We start from the raw sequence: 26,436 nt of genomic DNA on the forward strand, positions 1-26,436 counted from the left end.
AAAATGACCACCAACAGGAAACTAGTTACATCCAAACAATGGAATACTTGCTGCTATGAAAAAGAATAAAGGCACAGCTATGTATGTTGATACAGTTGATGAAAAAGCAAAGGGCAGAGATACATACATATGTCCCCGTTTGTTAACTGGCAACAAAGGGGACTAGCAAAAGGGACTTTAAGGTTTGAGGTGGGGGAGATTTGCTTCTAACTACAACCTTTGGCCCTTTAAAAAAAACCAAACAAACCAAAGCATATAAATTATCTTTTCAGTAAATACAGAAAAAAAATTAATAAAAATAGCATGGGAAAAGCAACCTCCCCCCAAATGCCCCTAAATATACTGGCCTTTACTTGTTACCTCCTTTTTTCCTTGCAATTATAAACATGTTTTTACAAACATTAGAAATATACTTAAAATGGGGGAGATTGCTTTAAAGGACTGGGCTATAACTATATTGTAAGTACTTAGTCAACAAATATGGAGAACATAACACCAAGACAGTTTAGTGGACAAGTAGCAGTAATTCAGTAACTCAAGACCAGACTTTTAAAATTCATTGCTTTTTAATCATCTTAAGATAAAGCACCACATTTGCCACTACAAATGAAAAACTGTTTTCCGTTATTTATTTTTTTTAGTAATCTCTACTCCCAACGCGGGGCTCAAACTCACAACCCTGAGATCAAGAGTTGTACACTCCTCCAACTGAGCCAGCCAGGAACCCCATCTCTCTTCTTTTTAAAGCAAGCATTTCTATAGGTTTCTTTAATGTTTCTAGATGGGTTCATCCCTATATGCATTTACCTTCAACATTAAATCTCCACCAGATGATGAGTTTAAATTTGAACAAGCAAAAACCAAATGCTGAAAAAGCCCAATGCCAAAAATGATCCTATGAATTTGCCCATCCACCTCCACCTAACACCCCCTCCTATGGAAAATTTTAACACACAAATTCTTATGCATCACATCTACTCTGATACAAAACACAGATAACCAGTAACAATTTGCCAAAAAAGATCCTGTGAACTTGCCTATCTACCTCTACCTAACATCCCCTCCTAATGGAAAATTTTAACATACAAATTCTTATATATGTGAAATTCCATTCATATATATACATATATTCATACATATATGAAAAGATATACATGAAAATGTTAACTGGATGGTACTACTCACTGGTTTTTAATTTTCTTTGTATTTTTTTCTTGAATTTTGTTATAGACATACATTTTTCAAGAATTCTAAATTTCTAATTTCTAATTGCCCTCTCCTTACAAGGAACAGGTAAGCAACCTTAGAGGAGAAAAAGGACACCTCAAATGGGATCTCTAACAGGCCTTCCAATAAAATTTTAGTGAATAATCTTTTTAGTCTTCACACCACTAGATTTTTAATCCTCGTAAGACTTTAATCTGCAACTATCAAAACTACCACACACACACACACACACACACACACACACACACACACACACACAAATCATGCCACTTTGAAAACAGGTTGTTCCATTTACTGAGTCCTGAATGCTGATAGACACTGAACTAAATACTTCTATGCATATTAAATGAAATCGTTACAAACCTCACTTATGATTTAAAAAAAAAAAAAATGAAAACCTGAAGCTTGTGTCAAGAATCAGTATTCAAATCCACACTTTTCCTGGAAGTCTGTGCCTTTCTTTTTATATAATTCTATCCACCAGTCAGATTACCTATCTTATATGCTAGTTACCTAAAAATTTACTAGTCAAGTTTATGTTTTAAAACTTCATCAGACCAGTAAAATAAGATCTTGTCCCTACCTTTTAACCCTTCTCTCCCTAGCAGCATACTGAGTGGGTGAGAAGTGGAAAAACAGGTGCAAAGAGAGCAAAAGGGCACACCAGAGTAGGTTTTCAAATTTGTGTCAAGCCTGTGCCAGATACTGTTGGGGGCAGAGGGAATAGGAAGAGAGGTGCTTTGGACTGTACATGAGACTTCAGTTTTGATTTATTATTGAGGGAAAATAAACCAAATAAATCTCACTGTTTGAATTTTCTAACCCCCATTAAAATATTATTCCAACAAATTATTTATTTTAGTGACAGCTGTCCTTCAACACCAGCAGAATACAAACTATATTTTTACACAGAGAAACAAGGTTCGGTTATTAAGGCATCTTTCAATACATAAGGAAAAGTAGTATTTGAAACTTTATCTAAAACTCATATAATGAAAATTAGAAATCCATCAGCTCTTTCAAACATCTTTCTCTCTAACGTTAAAATTAAATATTCTTTTCATTACTTAGTTTTCCTGTTTGCCTATAAAGGTAGGCTCCTCGAAAAGGATTTCTATTCTTTCTCGTGACCACAATTCCTGATGATAACTCATATCATTTCAGTAGAAATGCTAAACTAAACCAACGAATGCCCTCTCTCCTATCAGAATTCCAGGGATAAGCAGACCAATTTTTTCCCCAAAATTTATTCAATTTTTCCCTTATATTTTTTCTATTACTGCATCACTGAAGAGAAGTAGTGAAAGTGGGCCTCCTTGCCTCTCCCAAAGCAATTCTGATTTCATGATTAAGGGTTTCTTTAAAACAAACTTTTAATTTTAGAATAATTTTAGATTTACAGAAAGGCCCAAAGGTAGTAGAGTATTGCTTTATATCCAGCGCTCACTTTCTCCCATTGTTAACAAGTTATGTTAATATGGTGGTACATTTGTTACAATTAATGAACACTGATACATTTCATTAATTTTTCCCTAAAGCCCTTTTTCTGTTCCAAAATCCCATCCAGGATACCATATCACATTTTGTCATCAAGCCTCCTTAGTCTCTTTTAGACTATGACAATTTCTCAGACTTTCCTTGCTTTTGATGGTCTTGACAGTTTTGAGGGAGCATTTGTCAGATACTTTACAGAATGTCCCTCAATTTGGGTTTGTCTCATGTTTAGGTGTTCTTCTCATGGTTAGACTGGAGTTTTGGGTTTTGGGGAAGACTACAACTTAGGTGAAGGGTCCTCCTTCTAACATATCAAGGGTATATACTATCTCAATATGACTTATCACTGAAGATGTTAACCTTGGTCCCTTGGTTGAGGGAATTTGCCAGGTTTCTCCAGGTAGTACTTCTCCCCCATCCTTCCATACTGTACTCTCTGGAAGCCAAGTCACTAAGCACTTCCTACTTTAAGTCTTTTATTAGAACACTAAAAGGGTTGGGTTTCTTTGTACATTTATGGAATAAATGTATATATAATCCAAGAGAAGAACAATCAGAACTCTTGTTGCAAAAGAAACGTAATTAGAAAGTCTAACAGAAACTAAATGGACTGTGTTAATAGGAAATTGGCTACAAATATTTTAATGACCCAATTTCTAAAACAGCACTACATTTACTTTTAGAAATGTCTTACCCTTCTCCAAATAGTATTCAAGATCAATGTAGTGAATCAAAATCTCATATTTTTTTTAGGAATGAGATGGAAATTAGACTTATTTTAACATATTTAAAAATCCTGACACATCAGACTAGCCTACCACTGAGTCCTTATTCGAAATGGAGTCTAACACACCAAAATGTGGCATTCAGGTGGTTACAAAACAGAGACTTCTCTGGATTAAAACCACTAGTGAAAAATACCTCAAGTCCAGACGTAAAGAAGCCAATCTTAAACACAAGATATATTTATTACAGATACAGTTTTACGGGCTTACATAAAAACCCTCTTCTTAGCACCTATGTCAATGTATCAATTTCCACAGGAATAAGTTTTTTGCAAAACTCCTAATTTGATTTTCAAAAACCAAACATTCCTCATCTGTGGTTTATGAACAATTTCATAGCAGTTCATGAACTCTGTGAAAGCTTATGCACTACTTTGTTTATATGCCTGTTTTTCTGGGAATAAAATGTCTCCAACCATTCATTTCATAAATATTTATTAAACACCTATTATAAACCAAGGACTAGTTTTAGTTGCTTAACAAAAATGACTAGTTGCTCATCCAAAAATATCTGAGGGCCTGCTTTGCACCAGGTCCTGCTCAGATATTAGAAACAGAGCAGTGAATGGGGCACCTGGGTGGGTCAGTCAGTTAAGCGTCCAACTTCAGCTCAGGTCATGATCTCATGGTCCGTGAGTTCAAGCCCCGTGTCAGGCTCTGAGCTAACAGCTTGGAGCCTGGAGCCCGCTTCGGATTCTGTGTCTCCCTCTCTCTCTGACCATCCCCCCATTCATGCTCTCTGTCTCAAAAATAAATAAACGTTAAAAAAAAAAAAAAGAAACAGAGCAGTGAAGAGGTGCCTGGGTGGCTCAGTCAGTTAAGCATCTGACTCTTGATTTTGGCTCAGGTCACGATCTCATGGTTCGTGAGACTGAGCCCTGCATCAGGCACTGTGCTGACAGCGCAGAGCCTGCTTGGGATTCTCTCTCTCCCTCTGCCCCTCCCTCCTCTCTTTCTCTCAAAAAATCAAATAAATAAATAAATAAATATTTTTAAAAAAAGCAGTGAATAAAACAGCAAAAATCTCTACTCTGATGGAACTCGCATCTAGTGTGGAAGACAGACAATAAAGTCAGATCATATACTATATAAATATAGTAAGATTGTGACAGATATGACAGATGGTAAGAAATATAAAGCAGTGGAGCTCTATAAGGTGTTTTTTCTTGTTCGATTTAGATAAGGTGGTCAAAGACCTAAAGAAAGTGAGGGAATGAAAAGCTCTGAAGATATATGGGGGCAGAGCATCCTAGGCAGAGTGAACAGTAAATAACACTCTGAGGTAGAGGAGTGTTCCTGGTGTGAACAGTAAGGAAGCCACTGTGGCTGAAGCTGGGTGAGCAAGGGGGAGGGTGAGACCGGCATTGACTCTTGAGTGTGATCAGAAGCTACTGGAGCATTTGCCCATGAGTGACATGATCCGACTTATGTTTTTCACAGGCTTACACCATCTGCTGTATGGAATACAGACTGAAAAGAGGCAAGGGATAAAGTATGAAGACCAGTTAGGAGGCAAATGCAATAATCCAGCGGAGCTATGATAGCAGCCTGGGCCAGGGTAACAACGGAGGTCGAGAAAAATGGTTAGACGCTGGATATGTTCTGAGCATAGAATCAATAGGATTTGCTGATGTTATATGAAGGAAGGAGTCAAGAATGACTTCAAGCTTCTTGATTTGGGCAAAATATGGACAGAATGACTGTTTACTTAGATGCACAAGACTGTGAGAAGAACAGACTTATAAAAGATCAGGAGTTCAAGTTTAGACACAGTAAGTATGAGATGCCCATAGACATGAAGACTGAAGATAAGGATTTGGAAGTCACCAATTTATAGATGGTATTTCAAACCACAAGATGGCTCTCATAAATGAGACCAGAGCACAGAGAAAAGTTCTGAGAAGTAAGTCCTGGAACACTCTAAATTTTAGACGTTGGGGAGACAAAAAAAGAATTAGCAATATGAAATCCCAATAATAAGGAAATCCACAGAGTCAGAAAGATTAGTGGTTGCCAAGGAATGAAGGGAGGAATGGAGAGTGACTGCTACAGGTACAGGGTTTCTTTTGGGGGTGATGAAAATGTTCTGGAACTAGACAGTGGTGATAGTTGTATAACCTTGGGTATACATATATACATATATAAACATTTTAATATGGTGCTTTCTATGTTATGTGAATTGTATCTCAAAAAAAAAAAAAAAAAAAGGAGAGGTGAAGGAGGAGGAGAAGAACTAGCAAAAGACACAAAGGAGGAGCAGCCAGTGATAGAGCATGTGGTGTCGTGGAAGACTAAAGGAAAAGTATTATTTCAAAGAGGAAGCAAGTGATCAATTTTACCAGAAGCTGCTGATAGGGCATTTAAGATGAGGACTAAGAAGTGGCTACTGGATTTAAAATGTGGAAAATAACTAGTGAGCACAACAGAAGTTTCTATAGAAAAGCAGAGCAATACAGCACATGGCTTAGGAAGCATGGGATCAAAAATTAAATTTTTTAAAAATTTATTTATTTAAATTTGTTAGTTTAACATACAGTCAGAAATTAAACTTTTTAAGTTCAACCAATAATTGAAGTGAAGAGGGTGACTGAAAGATTTTTATCACAGGTTGTTTCAAATTTTAAAGAGAGCAGTATGTGTATTCAAAAGAGAACTGAATTGGACCCTCAATGATCCCTTAGTTTTATCCTACCCTCAACTTTACAGCAACAAACGTTTAGGCATGTCACTTAATCTCCCTAAGCCTGATTCCTCATCTGTAAAATGATGCTTATATCACTAGCTATGTCGTAGATAGACATAACACAAGTCTTTCTCTTATTGAATATAGCTTCCAGAGATGTAGATATCTGTTTTACCTGCCTATCTCCCAAAGAGCTTTACTATATGCTCAAACATTTGTTAAGTTAATGTACGGGCACAACTTACACTACAAAGCAATACACAAAGATAAGATATAAAAATCAAATATTTCTATCTCCTATATAAAAGACACTGCATTGCTGAAATGCTTTCAGGTAACAGGACAAAAGGGCATCTGTATCAGTTTTGCTAAAAAAGTTTTCCAGGCTACCCTTCAATATCCTTAAGGGCAAGGTGCCAATGAGGAACATGTCAGAAAGCTCCAACCGCCTCTCCTGGTTAGGTTATGATGATATGCTTACAGGGAGAAATAAAACAGCTGATTGGAGAAAATAGGTAAGTATGTTTCTTCGAAATTAAAAAAGAAAATCATAAGAGAAGGCTACCTTCTGACACACCCTTTCCTAATAAAACAAACACCAATCTGATACAGTATTTAAAGGGATTCTCTCTGAAACTGCACTATCACAGAGTAAAAATGTCTTACATAAGTCACAAGAATGCAGTAAAAGACTTCAATGACGCAATCACAAGCAATACTGATTATAGCTAAACTTACGTGGCATATACAATTTTTCAAAACATCTGTAGCATACTCAATGACCAAAAATAATTCTAGAATTAACAGCTGTAATAAATGAACTGAGTAAAAAGTCAAGTCAGTTTCCTGGGCAGCTTCTGAATAAGATAATTATATAAACATAATATCAACTTGATAATTTTTATCTAAAAAGCTTTACTATTAAATTAATATATTTTTCACAAGCCTATAAAGTTTTGGAGGCAGTTATAAAATTCATCATTAACAGTAAAGCTGAACATAAACTATTAAGTACATAAAACAAATATGTGTAATTATTCATTTATTTGGAGCCTTTTATAATTCCACTTGGAATTACAAAAACGGTTAAGTTCTAGGATTACTGCTAAAGGGAAGTGCTTTTCTACAGAACAAACAGCCTCAAAAAAACTGGAAACCTTAACTCTCCCTAAACTTCAATGACAAGTCACCAACTCCCTCACTACTAAACTTCATTTACAAGTGCTTGAAACACACACAGGATCAAAGAGGTAAGTGAGCCCCTCCCCCCAAATAAAATAAAATAAACCAGTGAGTCCTAGATCAGAATGAGTATATAATTTCCTTACCACAAAATACAATAAAAGCAATAGTATTCATCTTATTTTGTTTTTAGGCCATCTCAAATTATAAAAATTTAAAAACACTGATGTACTTACCAGCAATTTCATAAACAATCATCTAGAAATTTCAATTTAGGGTTAAGGTATGCTTGTCACACATGAGAGACTAGATTAGAGTGGTTAAACTATTTGTGAATGTGACTCTAAAAGAAAACAGTATTAAAAGAAACATTTTATTTCTGGGGAATAAAAACCATCCAAGTCAATAGGCAAATGTAAACCATACTGACATAACCATTCTTGCTGTCTCCTGTACTCTTTCTTGCTTTCACTGACAGTGTATTGTAACACACTTATGGTCAGAATGCTGCAAAAAATACTTCAGCATATATTTTTAAGCTTTATTTAAGTAATCTCTACACTTCACGTAGGGCTCAAGAGTCGCATGCTCTTCTGAATGAGCCAGCCGGGCGCCCCAATACTTAACCATACTGATGTCATGCCAAGCTATCTACAAAACACCTTGGCTGCCCCTCACCTTCCTTTTAACAGACTGGCTGAGTGAAAGGGCTGGTAGCTTAGAAGACATTAATGTGAAGGGTCAAAGCTGCAACACCCACTTTTATAAAGAGGAAAGTGGTGTAAGATCTTCCTTCATTGTGAGGAAGATTATGATTTCTCACTTGAAATTCAACTGACATTTTTTATCTATGTGCAAACAGTTTGTAACCTGCGAATAAATGAATCAAATATTAGGTACTCTTATTCAGTGAAAGTGAGGATTTAAGGGCACAAAGCAAATTTGCCTAGGTCATATTGCTGAGGCTCAGGATATGCACAAGGTCATACAACCATTAGAAGACAGAATCAGGCTTGAAATCTGTATGCCTTTGGAGCTCAAATCTGCATGTTTATCACCATGTCATACTGCCACTGATAATGTGACATGAATATAATACAGTTAATGTCAGTGTTAAACAGGTAGATTCCTTCCTAAGGGTTAAGATGGAAAATACAAATTACATACTTATATTTGATTGACATAATAGAATAAACTGTGAAAGTGATGCCATAAAAAGTACACAGGACAACTAAGCTTCACGAGTGAGAAAAGAAGGATTTAAAGCAAAAACTATTTTTTAACTGTCCAAGCTGTTTTTGCTTTGAGTTAATTTCCATGAACAGATACAAGAAATGTAGCTTTATTCTGGCATCATGATATTCAGAGCAATAATAAAGGACAGTCTCTGTCAAGTTGTAGGATTTTAAACACTATTAAACGCTTTAAAAAGACAGTAAACCTTCAAAGTTCAGACACGGTATCTATACTTGGTGTCTAATAAAGGCAATCCCCTTTCTGAAAAAACACTAAATATTTAAGTCTCTTTTACCTTGACCTCAAACTTCTGCCTTTGAGATCTTTGATTTTCTTCAAAGGCAGAAAATCGGGATGCCAATTCTGGCCCTTGACCACCTTCTCCCAGCATACTCTGCTGGCTGCACTAGCACCTGGGCCCTAGACCAGAGAGTGTCATCACTCATTCTCTACCTTTAGGTAGTAACTAATATTTCTAAAAGCTGTTACTAGACAGGTCAGTTGAGACAAAACTTTTTCCTGCAGGACACCAAGCGACCACCCTTTCCACATTTTGAAAGTCTCTTAAACCAAGAGGAGCTTGGTGAAAAGAATGTGAAAGCTGAAGGCTGACATCAATCAACACTTGTAGAATTTTTAAACAATCGAGGTAGATTTTTAAGTGTCCATTTTAAATAGGTTAAATCGTGGAATAACAAACTTCACCTTATTTTCGTAGTGCAGAAGCCTAGGACATTTCCTCTGAGATATGGAGAAAACATTCTACAAGGGGGAAGAGCTTCTCCAATGGAATGATTAAGCACACATTACAGTATCTTAAGCTCAACTTTTCAAGTAGTGACCCGACCAATGAGGCCCACCAAAACTGTATTAATGCTTTTTAGATAATATTAATACCCATCTACAACAAATGAGAACTTAAGTAAGACAGAGTATCTACCTATTTTGCAGGTGAATCAAGAATTCAAAATCGCGAAGAATCAAAAGGTCTATACAAAAGGGCCAACAACCAAACAGTAAGCAATGACAAGTGATTAAATCCAAAACACCAAGTTGCTAAGTTATAGGGAAGCTGTTGTTCATCTGGACCTTTGCCCAGAACACAAAAATTTGGAGGAGAAACGCTGGCCGTTTAAAGGGAACAAGGGTTCTAAATTTGCTGCCTCATTCCTTTATCTGGACAGCTAATCTTGACCTTGCAGAAGCTTCCTCTGATATTGTCTCTATCAAAATGGCCATAACCACACTGGAAAATCCAACAGGGTCCCAAAGCTCTTATGTGGAAATCCAGTGTTCAAAAAACTAGAGAAAAGGGGCACCTGCCTGGCTCAGTTGGTGGAGCATCCAACTCTTGATCTTGGGGTCGTGAGTTCGAGCCCCACTTTGGGTGTAGAGATTAAACAAAACAGAACATCTAGAGAATATTTAAAGCCAAGATCAGAAATCCCACGTTCTTTAGAACAATCAACCCAAGATTCTGGCAATGGAGACAACGGAGTATTTTAAACCCGCTCAAAATCCTTTAAGGTAACTAAATGCAGAGCAAAATCGTCTGTACTTTCCCCGGGTTATGGCCCCCTTCCTTTGGCGAAAAGGTTTTGTTTTTTTTTTCTTTTTTTCAAAGACTGAGTTCCTCTAAGAACCACCACCTGCTCACGGTGCATTTTTTTTTTGCCCTCAAGAAGGCATCTGCACTGCAGATCTCTGCACGAGGGGAGCTTGCCAGCCAGCTCCCACCAGCAGGCAAACGCGTATACAATGGAAACTAAAAGCGGCCTGCAGCTTGCCTCCTAGTCTTTCACAGAGAGACAGAAGAAGGGGTTCAACCAGCTCCTGCTTTGTCTAATTTTTCTCCCCCTCCCCCCTTTCTGCGCTAAACACTCCCCTTTGTTACACTGCGATCAATAATGGCCCACAGAGAGCATGAAATCAAAATGTGTTGATGGCTTGGCATGACTCTATTATCTTCTAGAATATAAGCAATTGATTGCTTGTCCCCACCCCCACGCCGCGCCAGTGAAGAGCGGGCTGTGTTGCAGATGCAGCCACGGATCCATCTTGGACCATCGGCTGCTCCCTCCCAAATCTTCCTGGAGCTATTCTCATCACGCCTCCTCTCACCTCGGAGCCTCAGAAAAGCGAGCATTTAGGGAGTCTAACCACAACAAAAATTACAGGCGCAGGAAAAGAGCACAGAAAACGGCTACCATGTTTCCATCAAACGTCCTGATCCTCCCCCACGGGAAACCAAAAAAATATTTCTATATTTCTGGAAGACTACCACGAATTTCCGACTATGTCAACACCTGTCTGTAAACCCGCAGTGCAACCTTTGCACCATCATCTCTTCAAAACCCTAGCCAGCTCGCTCTCCTGCAACCAACCTGCCCCAATCCTCTCAATCTCTCTAATCCTCCACTAAATCACCCCGGTTCAGCCGACGGCTCCCCCGAAATGGTGTTTCTCCCCCACCTGCTGTGCCTCGGCGTTAACGCCCACTCCCCAGAATATCTCCCCGCCCCCAACCTGTTTGCCTCACACCCCGTTATTTCCTCACCGCCTGCACCACCTTACTCTCCCCTCCCCCTTAGCCCATTTTCCACCCGCTCGTAACCGGGGGCTGAAGCCCCTGGTAGGCGAGGGTCCTCTGCCTTCCCTGACACTCCAACGTCCCCCCCACCCCCCAAGGGCGGGGTTCCCCGGAGCGCCTCACCCGCACAGGAGGAGCCGCAGCTCTTCGCCCCCAGGGCGGGGCAGGCTCCAGGGCTCCCGCCGCCGGGCGCCGAAGGCTCGGCCCCGGAGGACGACGACGAGACAGACGGAGACTGAGTGGCCGCCGACGGCTCCGCCATGGCCGCGCGAGCAAGAGCAGGAGAGGGGTGAAGAGAGATGTGGGGCGGGAGAGAGGGAGGGGAAAGAAAATAATCGGGCAGCTGGCTCTCGGAAGTCCCTTCGCTCCTCCTGCTCCGAGGACAGACTCCGACAGACTGACTGACTCAGCCGAGCGCAGCGAGAGGGCGGGAGGGCGAGCGCGAGCGCGCAGGCGCACAAAAGGCCCCCGGGCGGGCGGCGGTCGGGTCTAGGCGCCCAGCGACGCAGGGCGCAAGCGCAAGAACTGTCCCTCCGCGCTCCTGCGGGGAAGGAGGGGCAAAACTGGCTTCACCAAGCGCGGGCGCGAGAGGCCGGGGTGGGCCGCGCCCCTCCGGGAAAGAGACGCAAGGGGCGTGGCCAAATGCCAAGCCTCGCCTACCACTGCGGCCGAAGTGGGAGGGGGCCCCGCAGGTTAGTATTTCTTCATAACTCCTTATGTGAATGTGTCAGGGTCGCCGGATTATGGGTTTTAACAATAGAAGTTTCTTTTGCTTCCATTAGCTGGAGAATGTCTTTCCCATAAATTCCAGAGCGGATGTCTTTTGTCTGATGCGTTCCTGCCTGTGACACCAATGAAAAGTGAAAAGCGGAATGTGGATATAGGCCCACTGTGCAAGGTGCTTTATTAATTTTTCTGGATGTGTCGTAATCTCTGAGGCAGAGATGGCACGGTCTCCCATTTGGTAGGTGGAGCAAGATGCTATACAGAATGAAAAACTATTACTCATTCTAGTCACATTCCAATGCAGCCAACAGAACCTGCTTCATATTCTTACCTTGTTTCTGTTCCCAAAGAGGGGTCCACCTTGGGTCTTAAGGTTGTCCTTTCCTCCACATAGGCTATCAAGTAAAGAAGACATATTTTGAAGAAAAAATAGCTGAGCTAATGAGAAGAAGAGCCCGGAGATAACATCCTGGCTGCGGTTATGGGGGGATGGTAAAATGAGGTATTGAGAATATGCCACAAAATACATACGATTGAATTTTATCCATAGCCTAAATGGAGTCTTTAGTAGAAAATTTATTTGAAACCAGATATCTAGCTTATACTGGATTTTGTTCGTTTTTGTTTGTTTTGTTTTGTTTTGGTCTCCTCTTTGGTTGGATTGTGAAATTCAAAGCCTTCTCCATACACGTGATCAAAATACTTGAAATGTGCATGATTCTTTTAAAAAGGGGAATGTAAACTGGAAATGGCAAAAATCAAAACTGTAGGCCTTGTGATTGCTAAAGCAGCAATCGATGACCTGAAGGGCAATTGCAAGATCAGCAGATCCTGTAGAGATGCAGCCTCATGAAGGGGGAGGTGGTATGCCAGGCAGCAACAGAAAGGACAAGTGATCTGACCATTGGAAATCTTCTAGAACAGAAAGTAGACTACATCTGCCCTTGACACTTTTTAAGGTCAGGTAACGCCCAGATAGGAAAAAAACTGGCCATTGCAATGCTCTGGAAAAAAAGGCACAGAAGATATTTCCCAAAATAATACGTGGCAAATATCTTCCTCTGACACTTACGGCATCAGTTGATAATGCAGCAATCTGTCCTTTAGATGACAAAGGGAAATAGAAACCAATCTGATAACCAAGCCAGTTATCTACCCATTCTGATAAATGCATAAACTTTAAAAATGTATGCTATTAGATGCTGGATAAGAAAATGAATGAGGCTGGTCCTTAGCCTGACAGCGATTGCTAGGCTCTTAAGGAAAGGAAAGGAAACCTGTTTTCATGGTAACTAGAAGTAGAGAAAAGAAGCTAAAAATAAAGGTACGGATGTCTTGGTGGTCCTTTCATACTCTTAAGATTTCTTCCGTAAGAGACCTTTGTGCTAGGTCCAATTCCTGAAACTGTTTTTCTTTCCTGCTCCCTCTTGCTGTACCAGTAAACTTCCCTGAGACTGACTCTTGCGTGAGATGTTATTTGTATCTATGATTTGTTCCACAAATGTTTACTGATCACCTGCTGAGAGAATGACACCATCCTGGGGAATGTGGAGGAATCAAAAAAATATGTTTGTCCTGTCTTCAATGAGCTTACAAGCTAGTTGGGGCTCGAAAATACTCGCATAAAAATAAAAATTAAATGGCAACCAAAACAACCCCAAACAACACAGAACTGTAGTGTTCTGATGAGATGGCAACTCAGTTGTATGAATTTAAAGGGAGAGGGAATCATAATGGAGCTGGTAGTGGCTTGGGAGGTTTTATGAAGAACAAAGTCAGAGTTTGGAATGGTAAGGAGGTCGTTAAAAGCAGAGAATGGAGTGAAGCAAATGAAGCGGCTGCTTTTGTGCAAGTATACAGTAAGACCTCCTTCTGGGCAGACCAATCACTGGAGAGCACTCCTTCCTCCCTGCCCAACCCATGATGCACTTCAACGCTGGCTTGTTTAGCAGAACTTGGCCTAGATTTGATCCCCTCTTGCCCCTCCCCTCCACAGGCTGCCTTAGGGCTACATGTAGACTACACGGCCATCTGTGGTGGCTAGAGGGTCAGAAGTGTGACTCTAGTAAGGTTTTTAGGGTGTGGTTAGCCCAGTTGGCTAGAGCCAAGGGCTTGAATTGAAACAAGGGGGAGGTAAAATGGGAAAGATGTGTCGGGGCCAGAGAGTGGAAAGGCAGGAATATAGCACTGAGGAACTGAGGGTTCCTCTTAAGGCTAATGGGAATATGGGGGACCCAGTGAATTCAGTGAGGTTTTCCGACAGAGATGGGCTCAGACGGGATTATTAAAAAAATGTTTTTTCAATGCCTATTTAGTTTTGAGAGACAGAGCGCGAGCAGGGGAGGGGCAGAGAGCGAGGGAGACACAGAATCCGAAGCAGACTCCAGGCTCTCGGCACAGAGCCCGACGCGGGGCTTGAACCCGCGAACCGTGAGATGGTGACTTGAGCCGAAGTTGGACGCTTAACCGACTGAGCCACTCAGGTGCCCCTCAGTTGGGATTTTTGAAGTGTTCACTGGAGCATAGCCACTTCTCAGTTCTGTGTAGCAATTTTTTTTTTTTTTTCTGGAGTAATTTTTTGCTGCTGAGGCACTGAGTTGGGCCTCTTCTTCCTTGGCCCTGTCCTTAGAGGACTGGTGTTTACACAGCTAGTTTCCCACCTCGGCTTCTAGGCCATCTCATTATCCCATCTTTTCCCCCTGACTTAGGGGAAAACAAAAGGATATATTTTAATTAAGAAACCTCTTTGAATATATTCATATGTTATGTATATAGGAGTATATATATTCAAGAATAGGCCCACTATAAAGTTTTCTTCTATTCTTAACCCCTCTCCAGCAGTTACTAGTCTCCTCTACACACACATAGGTAAGTACTGTTAGGAGTTTTTGTGGCAAATGCAAAGGTGAAGAGAGCAAATCTTCATCCTCATTCACTCTTTTTAACATAAATGATAGCATGCTATACACAGGTTGTTGCTTCCTTTCCTTAATAGTAAATTCTAAGGGTCTTTCCTAGTATCGTTTTTTTTTTTAAGTAGACTCCATGCCCAATGTGAGGCTTGAACTGACTGAGCCAGCCAGACACCCCTCTAGTATCTTTTTGAAGACACAGATAGCTGTGCTGTTGGCTGAAATAACAATGATGAAGCAGCTGATACGTTTTGAGATTTTACTGTGTTACCACCACATTGAGGGCCTGATATCCAACTTTTTCTTTTTAATTTTTTTGATGTTATTTATTTTTGAAAGAGAGAGACAGAGCATGAGCAGGGGAGGGGCAGAGAGAGAGAGAGGGAGACACAGAATCCGAAGCAGGCTCCAGGCTCTGAGCTGTCGGCACAGAGCCCGATGTGGGGCTCCAACCCACGAACCATGAGATCGTGACCTGAGCTGAAGTAGGACGCTTAACCGACTGAGCCACCCAGGCACCCCTCCAACTTTCTGACACCCTGTCAGTTGGGGTTGACTATTTTCTTTTCATAAACTATGCCATCAAGTCAATAGCTCATTTTATACACAGAGCAAAGTAAGGTAGATATTTAAATGACACCCAGAGATGCCAGTAGTCCAGTCTGTCCCTTCCAAGGCCCCAGACTGTTGCTTAAACGTGGATCTTAGGAGTAGGCGGTAGGAGGAAAGGCTGAATTGGGTCCCAGCACAGTCACAGTGAGTGATAATTATTTACTTGGCTATTTACCCCATAATACTGTGAGTCTCTGGAGGACAGGAATGTGTCTTACTCATATATCAGCAATATGGCCTAGCACTATGTCTGGCACATAACAATTCTGGAAAGCTATTTTTGGAAAGCTTTGGGACCTGAGTCACAGTGGATGTCACTGCAGAAACAATTTTGTTACTTGTGTGCTTCATAAAACACTTGGTTATCTGGAATATTTCTGACTTTGTTTTTGCTTTTTCCCAAATGACTCCGGTTACCAATATTTGAGCACCAACTATGCATCAATCATAATTGCCCAACACTTACATCGCATTTAACCCACAACAACTCGAATCATTTGGCAGGAGATAATGAAATAAGTTCAAAGAGGTTTAGTAACTCCCCCCAAGTTTGCACAGCTAGTAAGCAGCAGAGCCGGAATTCAAAGACAGGCTGGTCTGACCCCAAACACTGTGGCCTTAGCCATTCAAACATGTCTACATGTCACCTGCTTCTGGAAAACCACAAGGAAAACACAGACTCTGGTCATACCACATGACTCAATTCAGAGTGAGATGGCTAAAGGCAGGCTGTAATCAGTATTATCAATATTGAGCATTTTAAATGTCTACTGTTTTGATGACCCTGGTTATTGGCGAAGAAACAATGACACTAACAACAAACCATTTTTTCTCGTTTATAGGAGTTGTTTTCTGAGCTGTGACTAATCCTTAAAATCTACCTATAATTTGTACTGTTGTTCCAAATGCAACTAACACTGACTTTGGTGATATTATATTGAGACAGATGTAATGTCAGCATTTACTGGTCACTTCCTGACAGGATGGACTTCAGCAGATCTCCGTTGGGAGCCCTTAAAATAGAACACGGTATTTTGTTCAAAAGCAGAAGTTCGGGACTTAATATTAAGGGAGCAAGAAAGTGAGTGAGCAGCGTTAGGTGTCACATATCCCTTCTTTATTTATCTGTTCAATAAATATTAGAGTTTCTACTATCTGCCTGGCATTGTTTGAAACACTGTGGATACAACAGTGAACAAAAACAGACAAAACTTCCTATTCTGATGGGAAGAGAAGTGAAAAGACTATGTTTTACTTAGGGGCAACTGGGTGGCTCAGTTGGTTAAGCATCTGACTCTTGATTTTGGCTCAGGTCATGATCTCATAATTGTGGAATTGAACCCTGCCTCAGTCTCTTGTGTGGAGAGCGTGGATCCTGCTTGGGATTCTCTCTCCCTCTCACACTCTCTCAAAATAAGTAAATATTTTAAAAGACTATGTTTTACTTAAAACATAATAAGTCATATGGCAAGAAGTCTAATGAAAATGGATGAGGAAAGGGTCTAGAGAATTCTGGGATGTATGTCCAATTTTAAATTCTTACACTGTATGTTGCAATTGTGACCAGTCATTGGCCTTTGGCCCCTCTCTCTTTCTGAGCATGCCACATAATGCCCTGTAGCTGTGACACATCCTGTAGGGCCTGCACACCTAGTGTGAAACCCCATTAGCCACTTGCCCTGATGTCCCTGTCTAGGTTTTTGCTGGCCTAAATGGACTAGATCTAGACTCTTTTTTTTTTTTAACGTTTTATTTATTTTTGAGACAGAGAGAGACAGAGCATGAACGGGGGAGGGGCAGAGACAGAGGGAGACACAGAATCGGAAGCAGGCTCCAGGCTCTGAGCCATCAGCCCAGAGCCCCACGCGGGGCTCGAACTCACGGACCGCGAGATCGTGACCTGAGCTGAAGTCGGACGCTTAACCGACGGCGCCACCCAGGCGCCCCAGATCTAGACTCTTAAATCTAAAGCCTCAAGGAGAGTATTCAAGTGATCTTGAGTGTTTGGGAAGAATAGGAAGGCAGGGGAAAAGAAATCTAAACATGGTCTCTCTAGTAAGATTAGGCAGAATTATCTCTATCTCTTCACCTCTGTCCTAATCACTCAGGCACTAAAAACAGCTCAAAAGCTTGGCAAGGCCTACAGGTAGCTGGAAGGAGGTTCTGGGTAGGTTATAATAGTTAAGGCAGAGGCAGAAGAAAGTATAATAATTTGTCTAATGAATGAGGGAATGGTAATACCAAGAGGTGGTGGTGGTGCTGGGATGGCTGCTTTAGCCTCCTATAAGCTCCACCAGCTACTTAGCTCCGATAACTGCCCTACCCCAACAAATCCAAAATAACAAGCTTCTTCAACTGTGGCAACTGACATTTTCTCAATCATATGTGACGTGTGAATAAAAGCATTTTTGGAGAACCTGCTTTTGCATTGATCAGTAAGTTGTGCTTGCAAAAGTAGTTTCAAAGCAAGCTCCTGTAAATCTGACATTTACCAGACATGGCCATAGCTTGGGCTGGACAAAGCCTGTGGAAGGAGACTCATTGGAATTTCTTAGCTATCAGGGCGGTGGTGATCCTTGACCACCAGCCTTGGCCAGGCAGGGGATTATGGGGTCAAGCTGATGATGGTGGTAATGAAGTCACGACCTCCTCTCCTTGTGAAGTCAAAATCGTTAAAAAACCAGTGACGCTCACGTCATCCAGGTTTGAGGCCTCCCTTCCGTCCTTAGACACCGAAACCGTCTCAAACGCGGCGGGTAGGGGCTGCAGGCCGGTTACCCCAAATCCCTCGCCCCGGACCGTGCCTCAAGCTCAGGATCCCAGCGGGGCTCGCGGGCGGGCCCGGGCTTGAGCGGGCTCGCTCCTCCCCTCCCCGCGTGGCCCGTTGGGAGTTGTAGTTCAGTCGTCGAAGAGCCGCGCCAAGTCCTTTCTCTTCCGCTTCCTCCCCGCCCCGGATGAGTGCGCAGACTAGGGACCGCAGGCTGGGACTCAGAGCGCCGGACTACAATTCCCAACGGACAGCCGCCCCCATTACGCAGTCCCAGGTAGCCAGCGGCGCGCGCGCGCGCCCACGAGCACACGCGTCGGGCGGGCGGGATTCGGTCCCTTGCGCCTCCCCCACCCCCGGCCCGCCCAAGCGCCTGCCGCGCCTCGCAGACCCGCCCCGTGTTCTTTCCCTCCAAGCTCTGCGTACCCCTCCTTCCCCCCAGTTTCTTCTGGAGCCCAGGCCCCGCCCGTTTCCCGCCTCTTGGGCCCGGTTCGTTCTCGCCTCAGCCCGCCCCTCTCCGCGCCCCTGCTGCTTGTGCTGAAGGCGGAGGCTCCATGTTGTCCCCTCAGCGAGCGGTAGCGGCTGCCTCGGGAGGAGCAGGTGAGGTGCCCAATTTCCCCCGCCCCCGCCGCCCTCCTGATTATAGTTCCAAGGAGACCGCCCGTCCGCACCGCCGCCCTTTCGGTCCCGGGGCTTGTACCGCGCGCCCCTGCCCAGGGTACTCTCGGCCGCGACTTCGGGGCCGGGGGCTGGTAGCGAGGATCGGGCACGGGCGGCGCCTTGGCTCCCGGCTGGGAGCGGCCGCCTTCGGGGGTCGGGCCCTGCGCGCCGGGGAGGCCCGCAGTGCGTGAAGGCTGGTGGGGCGGGCGGAGTCCCGCAACTGCGGCCCCGCCGGCCCCGCCCTGGCCGAGCGGCGCGCGCTCCGAGGCTGCGGCCCCTCCTCCCCGCCCGGCACTTCGCTCGCTCGCTCGCTCGCTCTCTCGCTCTCGGCCCGGGATCCGGGGGCCCAGGGAGCGGGAAGGTAGATGGTCTAGGTTCAGCCTTTGGCAAGGCGCTGGCGGACTCCGAAGTCTTGGAGTTGGAAGCTTTATTTTCGTCCTAACGACCTCGAGGCGCTGACAAGTATTAGGAGAGTGGATTTTAACATCACCCTTCTTTCCATGAACGAGATCAAAGAATGCGGCCTGAATTGGTCTTTAGGAAGTTCTTCTAGGAAGTTAGGCACCGGACGTTGTGCCGAGGCTTTCCCGAAGACCTAACAAAGAGCAAAAGTATTAACAATCAAATAGAGACCATAGGTTGAAGGATAGATACTTCATCTGTCATTTTACCCAGCTTTGTTCTTGGCTTGTGTGTTAACTGAAATCGCCTAAAGTTTTACTCGAGAAACCTAGAAGCAAAAAAAAAAAAAAAAAAAAAAAAAAAAAAAAAAGAACATTGTTTGGAGAATCTTAAATCCGAGCCCTCGAATCTGAGTGCGAAGTTGGGTGCAATGTTTTGTGAAAGGGAGAGAAGAACTAACGGACCCCAAAACGTCACTTCACATTTTGGCTTGCCTTTGGAGAAGCAAAACCTACGTGGTTTTAATCTGTGTCACGTGTTCAGTGTTGCAGTGACCTGAAGTTCAAATTAGTGCTTTTTTCGACTTTGTACCAAACTAGCCTTGTAGCCTAGAAATCCGTTTCTGCTTTTACCACCTGTATAGGAAACGCTTGGATGAAACGGATCTCTGTAAGAAAAGAAATAACACTAGTGCAGCACGTTGTTTTATTAGCTACCGTTTACTATCTCATTGGGATAATCGTGAAATTAAGGAAAATAACGATAGGAGATAAATGTGTGTAGTGGCATAATTTTCTTAGCGTTCACTATATAGGACTTGTTTCGAATGGGCTTTTTAAAATTGATTCTCTGCGTTGCAGCACGTGTGTTTTTCATTCTTCTGATTTCTAAATCTTAGAAAAAAGTTTAAATGCACACTCATTATTTAAAATGAGATAATAGAGAATTGTAAGAAGCAAGAGATCAGTATAAAGTTGTCTGACCTCCCCATATCCCCAGTGCTAGGTCATTTAACAGTTTGGTTAGTATCCTTTTTAAATTTTTTTTTTTTAACATTTACTTATTTTTGGGACAGAGAGAGAGAGAGACAGAGCATGAACGGGGGAGGGGCCGAGAGAGAGGGAGACACAGAAGTGGAAGCAGGCTCCAGGCTCTGAGCCATCAGCCCAGAGCCCGATGCGGGGCTCGAACTCACGAACCGCGAGATCGTGACCTGAGCTGAAGTCGGACGCCCAACCGACTGAGCCACCCAGGCGCCCATTAAGATTCCTACGAAGCACCTGGGTTGTGTGAACTTGTTTGAGAACCGGTTTAAAATTTGCCTATAATGACTAGGCATGCCTGTTAAGTTTCTCTGGCCTTGTGAACTGAGAAATTGTTTACGTAACACAGATGCATTTTAAAGTTAATCTGTATTTGAAAACATTTCCCAAAGTTATCTGAAGTTTTAGGAATATATTGTCTAAAAAACATGGCAGGGGAAGGGGGAAGTGAGGGGAAAGCTTTTGTTTAAAAGAAAAAAAAAAGCTTTAGTCACTGTAGAGCCGACTATCTCAGTTCTGCACATTAGAAAAACCTGTGGTGTTTAAAACCTGATGATGTGTGGGACCCACTGATTCTGATTTACTTCATCCAGGGGCCAGCCAACAGTTAACCCCAAGTAATTCTAATTTGCGTACTAATATATACTAAAATTTCCCTGTAGGTGGTTGCTTACATTTGAATTGATTTGTTACTTTATGGGAACTATAATTTGTAATATCAATATGCGTTTAAAAAAATTTTTTTTTAATGTTTATTTTTGAGAGACAGAGCTGGGGAGGGACAGAGAGAGAAGGAGACACAGAATCTGAAGCAGGCTCCAGGCTCTGAGCTGTCAGCCCAGACCCCGATGTGGGGCTTGAACTCAACCTGGCAGTCATGACCTGAAGCGAAGTCAGACACTTAACCGACTGAGCCACCCAGGTGTCCCCGTAATATCAGTATTTGTATTGAGAAGTTGATGCTCTTTGCAAATTTGTAAAAAATACTTTTTAGTAGCATGTATTTTGATAGAACTTGATATATTTCACAGCTAAAGTATATTACAAGTTAGGAAATAGACTTTACTGGTGTAGTAGGTGAAAAAACTGTTTTTATGTCTTGATAAGGCATCCAAGTCAAATATTGCCAATTAAGAAAGCATTATTCAGTTGGAACACAGACAAATAAAACCTTCGGGTAACCAAATTGATTTTGGTGATTTCTTATTTTTAGGGAAGAGTCAAATAGGATGAATATTGAACTCATTCTATTAAAAAAATGTTTTTTTTCTATAATACAGCCTGGCGTCATTTTTAGATTCAGCCTGGTCTCTGCATTTCTGAATCTTCAGTACTGTTTAGTCATAGTTATCTTTATAAGTTCATAAAGCACTACAAAACTGACCAGGAAAATACAGTTTTGTTCAGCATTCTGTGCTAAAGTACACAGATTTTTTTTTATGGCAGATGAATTGAGAAAAAATTCCTCTTAAGCCCTTGAATTGATTAGAATGTAAATTTCCCCCAGTGTTCTCTTTTGTTTCGTATAAGTAGTATTTTCATTGAGACAACTTAAAAAAAATGTGTATCTACTTAACTGCCTTAAGACAGAATAGAATACAGTATATAAAAGCACTCCCCAGCCATGAGCAAATGGAACCACACCCAGCAGTTGGAGTTGGCTGAGGTCTTAGTGTACTTACCATCACATATGATGATGTGTTTTCTCTGGCCTTGTCTGAATTAGGAACTTTAAAGACCACCAGCGAGAACAAGGCATGAAATGATATGCCTCTGTTTTTGGGTGTGTTGCTCTTGCCCTTTATTAAATGTGTTTCAAAAGGAGAGTGGAAAACTCAGGTCATAACTTTACCCTGAGTCATACACTATACTTAGTAGAAATGTTTCTGAAACTGAAGTTTATTTGCTTTTTGGAACTCTCTGAGCAGCAAAGATGAGCACTGAGGCTGGCTCTACTCTAGTGGTTCTTAACCCAGGGTGATTATGCCCCGGTGGGACATTTAGCAATTTCTGGGAACATTTTTGGGTCTTACAACCAGGGGGTAGCATTACTGGTATCTAGTGAGTAGAGGCCAGAGTTGCTGCTCGATATCCTGCAATGAATGGGATAGCTTCCCACAGTAGAGAGTTACCTGGCCCCAAATACCAGTAATGCCCAGGTTGAATAACCCTGATCTACACTGTCGAATTGATCAACTAAATTCTGTATGAATTTTCTGAAGTAGCAGTTGCAACTGCTTCCAGTTAACTAGTTTCATTGAATTTATCCCCGTTCAGGTGTGTTTTCAAATATTTGAGGGGAATTTAAACTTTTTTTCCTACGATGCTTTTCTAAGTTTGTTTATTTTGAGAGAGAGAGAGAGAGAGTGAGCGAGCGCACAATGGGGAGGGGCAGAGAGAGAGAGAGAGGGAGAGGGAGAGAGAGAATCCCAAGCAGGCTCTGCACTGTCAATGCACCAGCCTGACGGGCTCGATCTCACCAGCCAGATCATGACCTGAGCCGAAATCAGAAGTCAGATGCTTAACCGACTGACTGGGCCACCCAGGTGCCCCCCTATAATGCTTTTCTGATAGAAATTATTTGTTAGAAGTTATGTTTTCCATAGACCTGAAAAGCCCAGTTATGATTCAGTAGTCTCACCTATTTTTAATTTAGCCTGTGGAACTACGTTGTAAAAAGTCTTTTAAACGTTCAAAGTTAGATCGTTCTAGGAAGAGTTAATGCTGTAATTTGCTACGTCTCTACAAATGCTTCCCTGTGATAATTTGTTTCACCTGTTAAGTCTTTCAACTTTCCACTTGGGTTGTCTGCCTTTGTCATTTTGGTGCAGAGCTAAGTGTATTGAAAGCAGTTATCACAGAGATTATTTGAACAGGTGTATATAGACCTGTTGGTGAGTCCGGATTAAGGTGTGTTGTGCCAAAAGTAAAGGATAAATCAGTACTTTAAAAGTAATTGGAAAAAAGATTGTAGCTTCCACACAAACTGTTAAAAGACTTTAATTATCCAGATATTTTCAGCATTTCCCACATACCTGAAGTGATGGCTGTTTCAGTATTACTATGAGCTATTACAGCAATAATCAGAATTGGCAGTATGAAAGAGCATTTGTCCTACACACTTTTTTTTTGAACATAGGTTTTAAGTTCCCTTATATGTATATGGATGACAGATGTGACTATGGTCAGGCCACATCTCTATATGTGTACAAAAATGTCTCTGTTATTCATATAAACACAATACAGCCTTAGCTCTTCATATAAACGAACATTAACTGTTCATGTAAGTGAGCATTACTGTTGTGTCAGAGTAGATTTATAGATCTTGGGAAAGAATTGCTTCACTAAAGGGAGAAGGCATGTAAGGTTGCCACTTACAAGTTTTTTTCCTACCATTCCTGGAGGTTGGATCTTTAGAGTTTAAGATTCCTGAGAAGTGGGAGTCATTTCATTGCAATTAGGGGGAATCCCAATCCCCACCCAAAAAAAAAAAAACCCTCAAAACAAAACCCCAAACCTCGAAAGCTTTCGTGTGAATCCTTAGCAAGTTGCTTTAACGTTTTTATCGTTATAAATTTTGATCTGTTCTTTAGCCAGTCCTGTATAATTTAAATTACGCCAAGGGATGAATGGGTTACCTAGCAAGTTTGGCCGATTTAAATATCCAGGAAATTTTCAATTGTTAAAGAGCCATTGAATTTTAGAGCTAGAAAATCACTTCACCTAACTGCCTGGTTTTGTAGAGGAAACTGAGACACAGAGAAGTAAAATGATTTACTCATGCTGTTAAGAGTCATTGCAAAACTGGGCCCCAGTTGGGGAAGACCTTTCTCCTGTACATACTGCCTCACTAGAGTAACAACCTTTGCCAAAAGAGGAGCTTGAGTCATAGGAGGAAATGATAGGATTTGGGGATATGTAGTGTAAAGGAAGATAGAGTCGGGAGGTGTAGAGGCTGAGAGGTAGAGATTTCAGAGAAGTGGAACAATTGAGAGGATTCATTTTGATGACACTACAGGTAGACTCATGAAATGTTAGTACTGGAAGGGTTTCTAGAGGTTGAATCTTGACTCATCTCACAGTTGAGACCGAAGACTAGACATGCCCAGAATGACGCAGGTTGCTAGTGGTAGGACTGGAACAGGGACTCGTCTCTTGACGCCTACACCCGTATATTTCTACATATTACTTCTGAGAGTGAGGTGATGGTGGAATATCCAGGCGAATCTGTCCCTTAGGCAGTTTCACATTTGCACCTGAATGCAGGTTAGGAATTAATGAAGTTGCATCACCAACATAGAGGGTATAGCGAAATTCCAAGAATAAAGAGCTCATTGAGGGAGCGAATGAGAACCACAAGACTGAAGCAGAGTGCTGGCGTAACTCACAGGAGGCCAAAGAGAAAAAGAAGCAGCTGAAGGAGATGGGAAAGAGATTGGGTGGGAGCTAGGAATGGGCACTGTCTCTGAGTCCAAAGGTTTTCAGAAGTTCTAGAAGCAGGTGGCAGTTGTGTTGTCACACAGTTGAATGAGAATCAAGAAAGGGCCATTGGATTTGGCAAGAGGTCATTGATAAACCTGAGAATAGTTTCAACAGGGAGATTGAGAGGAAAGTCAGATTGCAAAGTGATGAGAAGGGAATGGGTAAATGGATGAAGACATACCTTCAAGGAGTTTGGCCGTGAAAGGAGACTGCAAGAGGGAAGAGAAGAAACGGATTTTTATTAAATACTTGACACGTACTATTGGGGTGAATGTGCACAATACTAGGAAACTTCTTCCTTTTAGATACTGGGACTGAATGTGACGGTTTCCCTACTTCCCAGAAGCTCCCAGCTGGGTAATAAGTCATGATCACAAATGCTAGTGTTGTAATGAGTGGAATAGTAGTAGGTATGAGGTTTTATTGGAAATAGGAAAGTGGGACCACTTTATTGAGTTCCTAATATGTGTTAGACTCTGCTTCGAAATGAGTATTCAATTTGTAAATAAATGGAGCTACAAGTGGTAAGAAATTTATCCATAGTCACATTGAGACTAGGTGGTGGGGTTTATTCAGTTTATTCAGTTATTATTATTATTTATTGGGTGCCCACTAGGTGTGGGCCTTGTTCTGGGATCTTGGGGGATCTAACATTGAACAAAAGAGGAAAAATTCCTGCCCTCATGGGGCTTACATTCTAGAGGGGAGAGAAGAAAGATTCAAGCCCTTCCCTCTGGATTCCAGAGCCTGTTTTCTTTTTAGTATATCAGGTAAAGTGATAGGCTCTGAGAGTCTGGGCTGGAAGGGATCAGGACAGAGGGAGTGTGAATGTGAGCGCCGAAGGATAATCGTTTGCCTGGAGTCAGGGGGGAGCTTGCATTTCAGAGGTGGGAACAAATGGTTGAATAGGTTGTACATTGGAAATTTTGGAATCCAGGCAGGACAGGACCTGAATCCTAAGTTTCTTCCAGTAGAAAGACCAGTGAATGTAAATCTGCCTGGGAAGATGAGGGGAGTAAGGAATTCGAGGAACCAAGGCAGTGGGGAGAACCGTGAACAACCTTGGCTTAGAGGATGGAGGTTTAGCTTTGAGCCATCAGTCCATAAAGTGTTTTGATAGCCCCTTGTGTAGTTGCTGTCGTGATGTGTTTTTGTGCTGTAACGAAGGTCAGCCCTAATGGATGAGGTCCTATCATTAAAGTGACTCTTGGGGACGGTGCCTAACTGGCAAGAAAGATTGGAGGTGGTATGGCCTAAGCTAGAGTATTGATGAAGGGATCTTAAGGGATCAGGGAGCCTGAGATATGCAGATAAATCAGCAAAGGACAGTTATCTTTTTATTTAAAACATTTATTTTTGTAGGTTTATTTAACTAATCTCTGCACCCCACGTAGGGCTCAGACTCACGACTCCGAGATCGTGAGTCACGTGCTCCTCCGATTGAACCAACCTGGTGCCTCTTTTTAAAAAAATTTGGGGGGGGGGGTACCTGGCTGATTCAGTCAGAGGAACATGTGATTCTACGCCCACGTGGGGTGTAGAGATTACTTAAGTAAATAAAATCTTTAATTTTTTTTTAAGACAAAAAGGACATTTATATAACATCTGGAAAGGTGTGAGTAGAAATAAAGTTTT

At 42.1% G+C, this 26,436-nt stretch overlaps 2 protein-coding genes and 1 long non-coding RNA gene across 7 annotated transcripts in view; 2 read left to right on the plus strand and 1 right to left on the minus strand.

Moving 5' to 3' along the window:
- RTN3 (reticulon 3) overlaps positions 1 to 11,606 on the minus strand; it is a 60,322-nt gene extending 48,716 nt beyond the window's left edge. For all 3 annotated transcript variants that reach the window (XM_027045325.2, XM_027045331.2, XM_027045330.2), the window contains exon 1: positions 11,321 to 11,606. In XM_027045325.2, coding sequence (XP_026901126.1) covers positions 11,321 to 11,459 — 139 coding nt within the window. In that variant the 5' untranslated portion in view covers positions 11,460 to 11,606. The remainder of the gene's footprint in view (positions 1 to 11,320) is intronic.
- A 154-nt stretch (positions 11,607 to 11,760) lies between these two features.
- Positions 11,761 to 13,381, plus strand: LOC106981729 (uncharacterized). Of its 2 annotated transcripts, none has more exons than XR_008290276.1 (3): positions 11,761 to 11,889; positions 11,980 to 12,161; positions 12,318 to 13,381. It is a non-coding gene; the product is annotated as an uncharacterized LOC106981729 (long non-coding RNA). The 2 variants fall into 2 exon arrangements; XR_001431252.3 differs by having other exon boundaries at positions 11,980 to 12,095.
- Positions 13,382 to 18,209: 4,828 nt separating this feature from the next.
- ATL3 (atlastin GTPase 3) overlaps positions 18,210 to 26,436 on the plus strand; it is a 48,775-nt gene continuing 40,548 nt past the window's right edge. The window contains exon 1 of one of the 2 annotated variants that reach the window (XM_053203018.1): positions 18,210 to 18,491. Coding sequence is in view for 1 of the 2 variants with exons in the window: in XM_053203017.1 (XP_053058992.1) it covers positions 18,769 to 18,814 (46 nt within the window). In the remaining variant the exon portion in view is untranslated. Of the gene's footprint in view, positions 18,492 to 18,608; positions 18,815 to 26,436 lie in introns of those variants that run through there. The other variant, XM_053203017.1, reaches the window with a different exon arrangement.

Source organism: Acinonyx jubatus, chromosome D1 (assembly GCF_027475565.1).
Source record: "Acinonyx jubatus isolate Ajub_Pintada_27869175 chromosome D1, VMU_Ajub_asm_v1.0, whole genome shotgun sequence".
In the NCBI taxonomy this organism is placed as follows: domain Eukaryota; kingdom Metazoa; phylum Chordata; class Mammalia; order Carnivora; family Felidae; genus Acinonyx; species Acinonyx jubatus.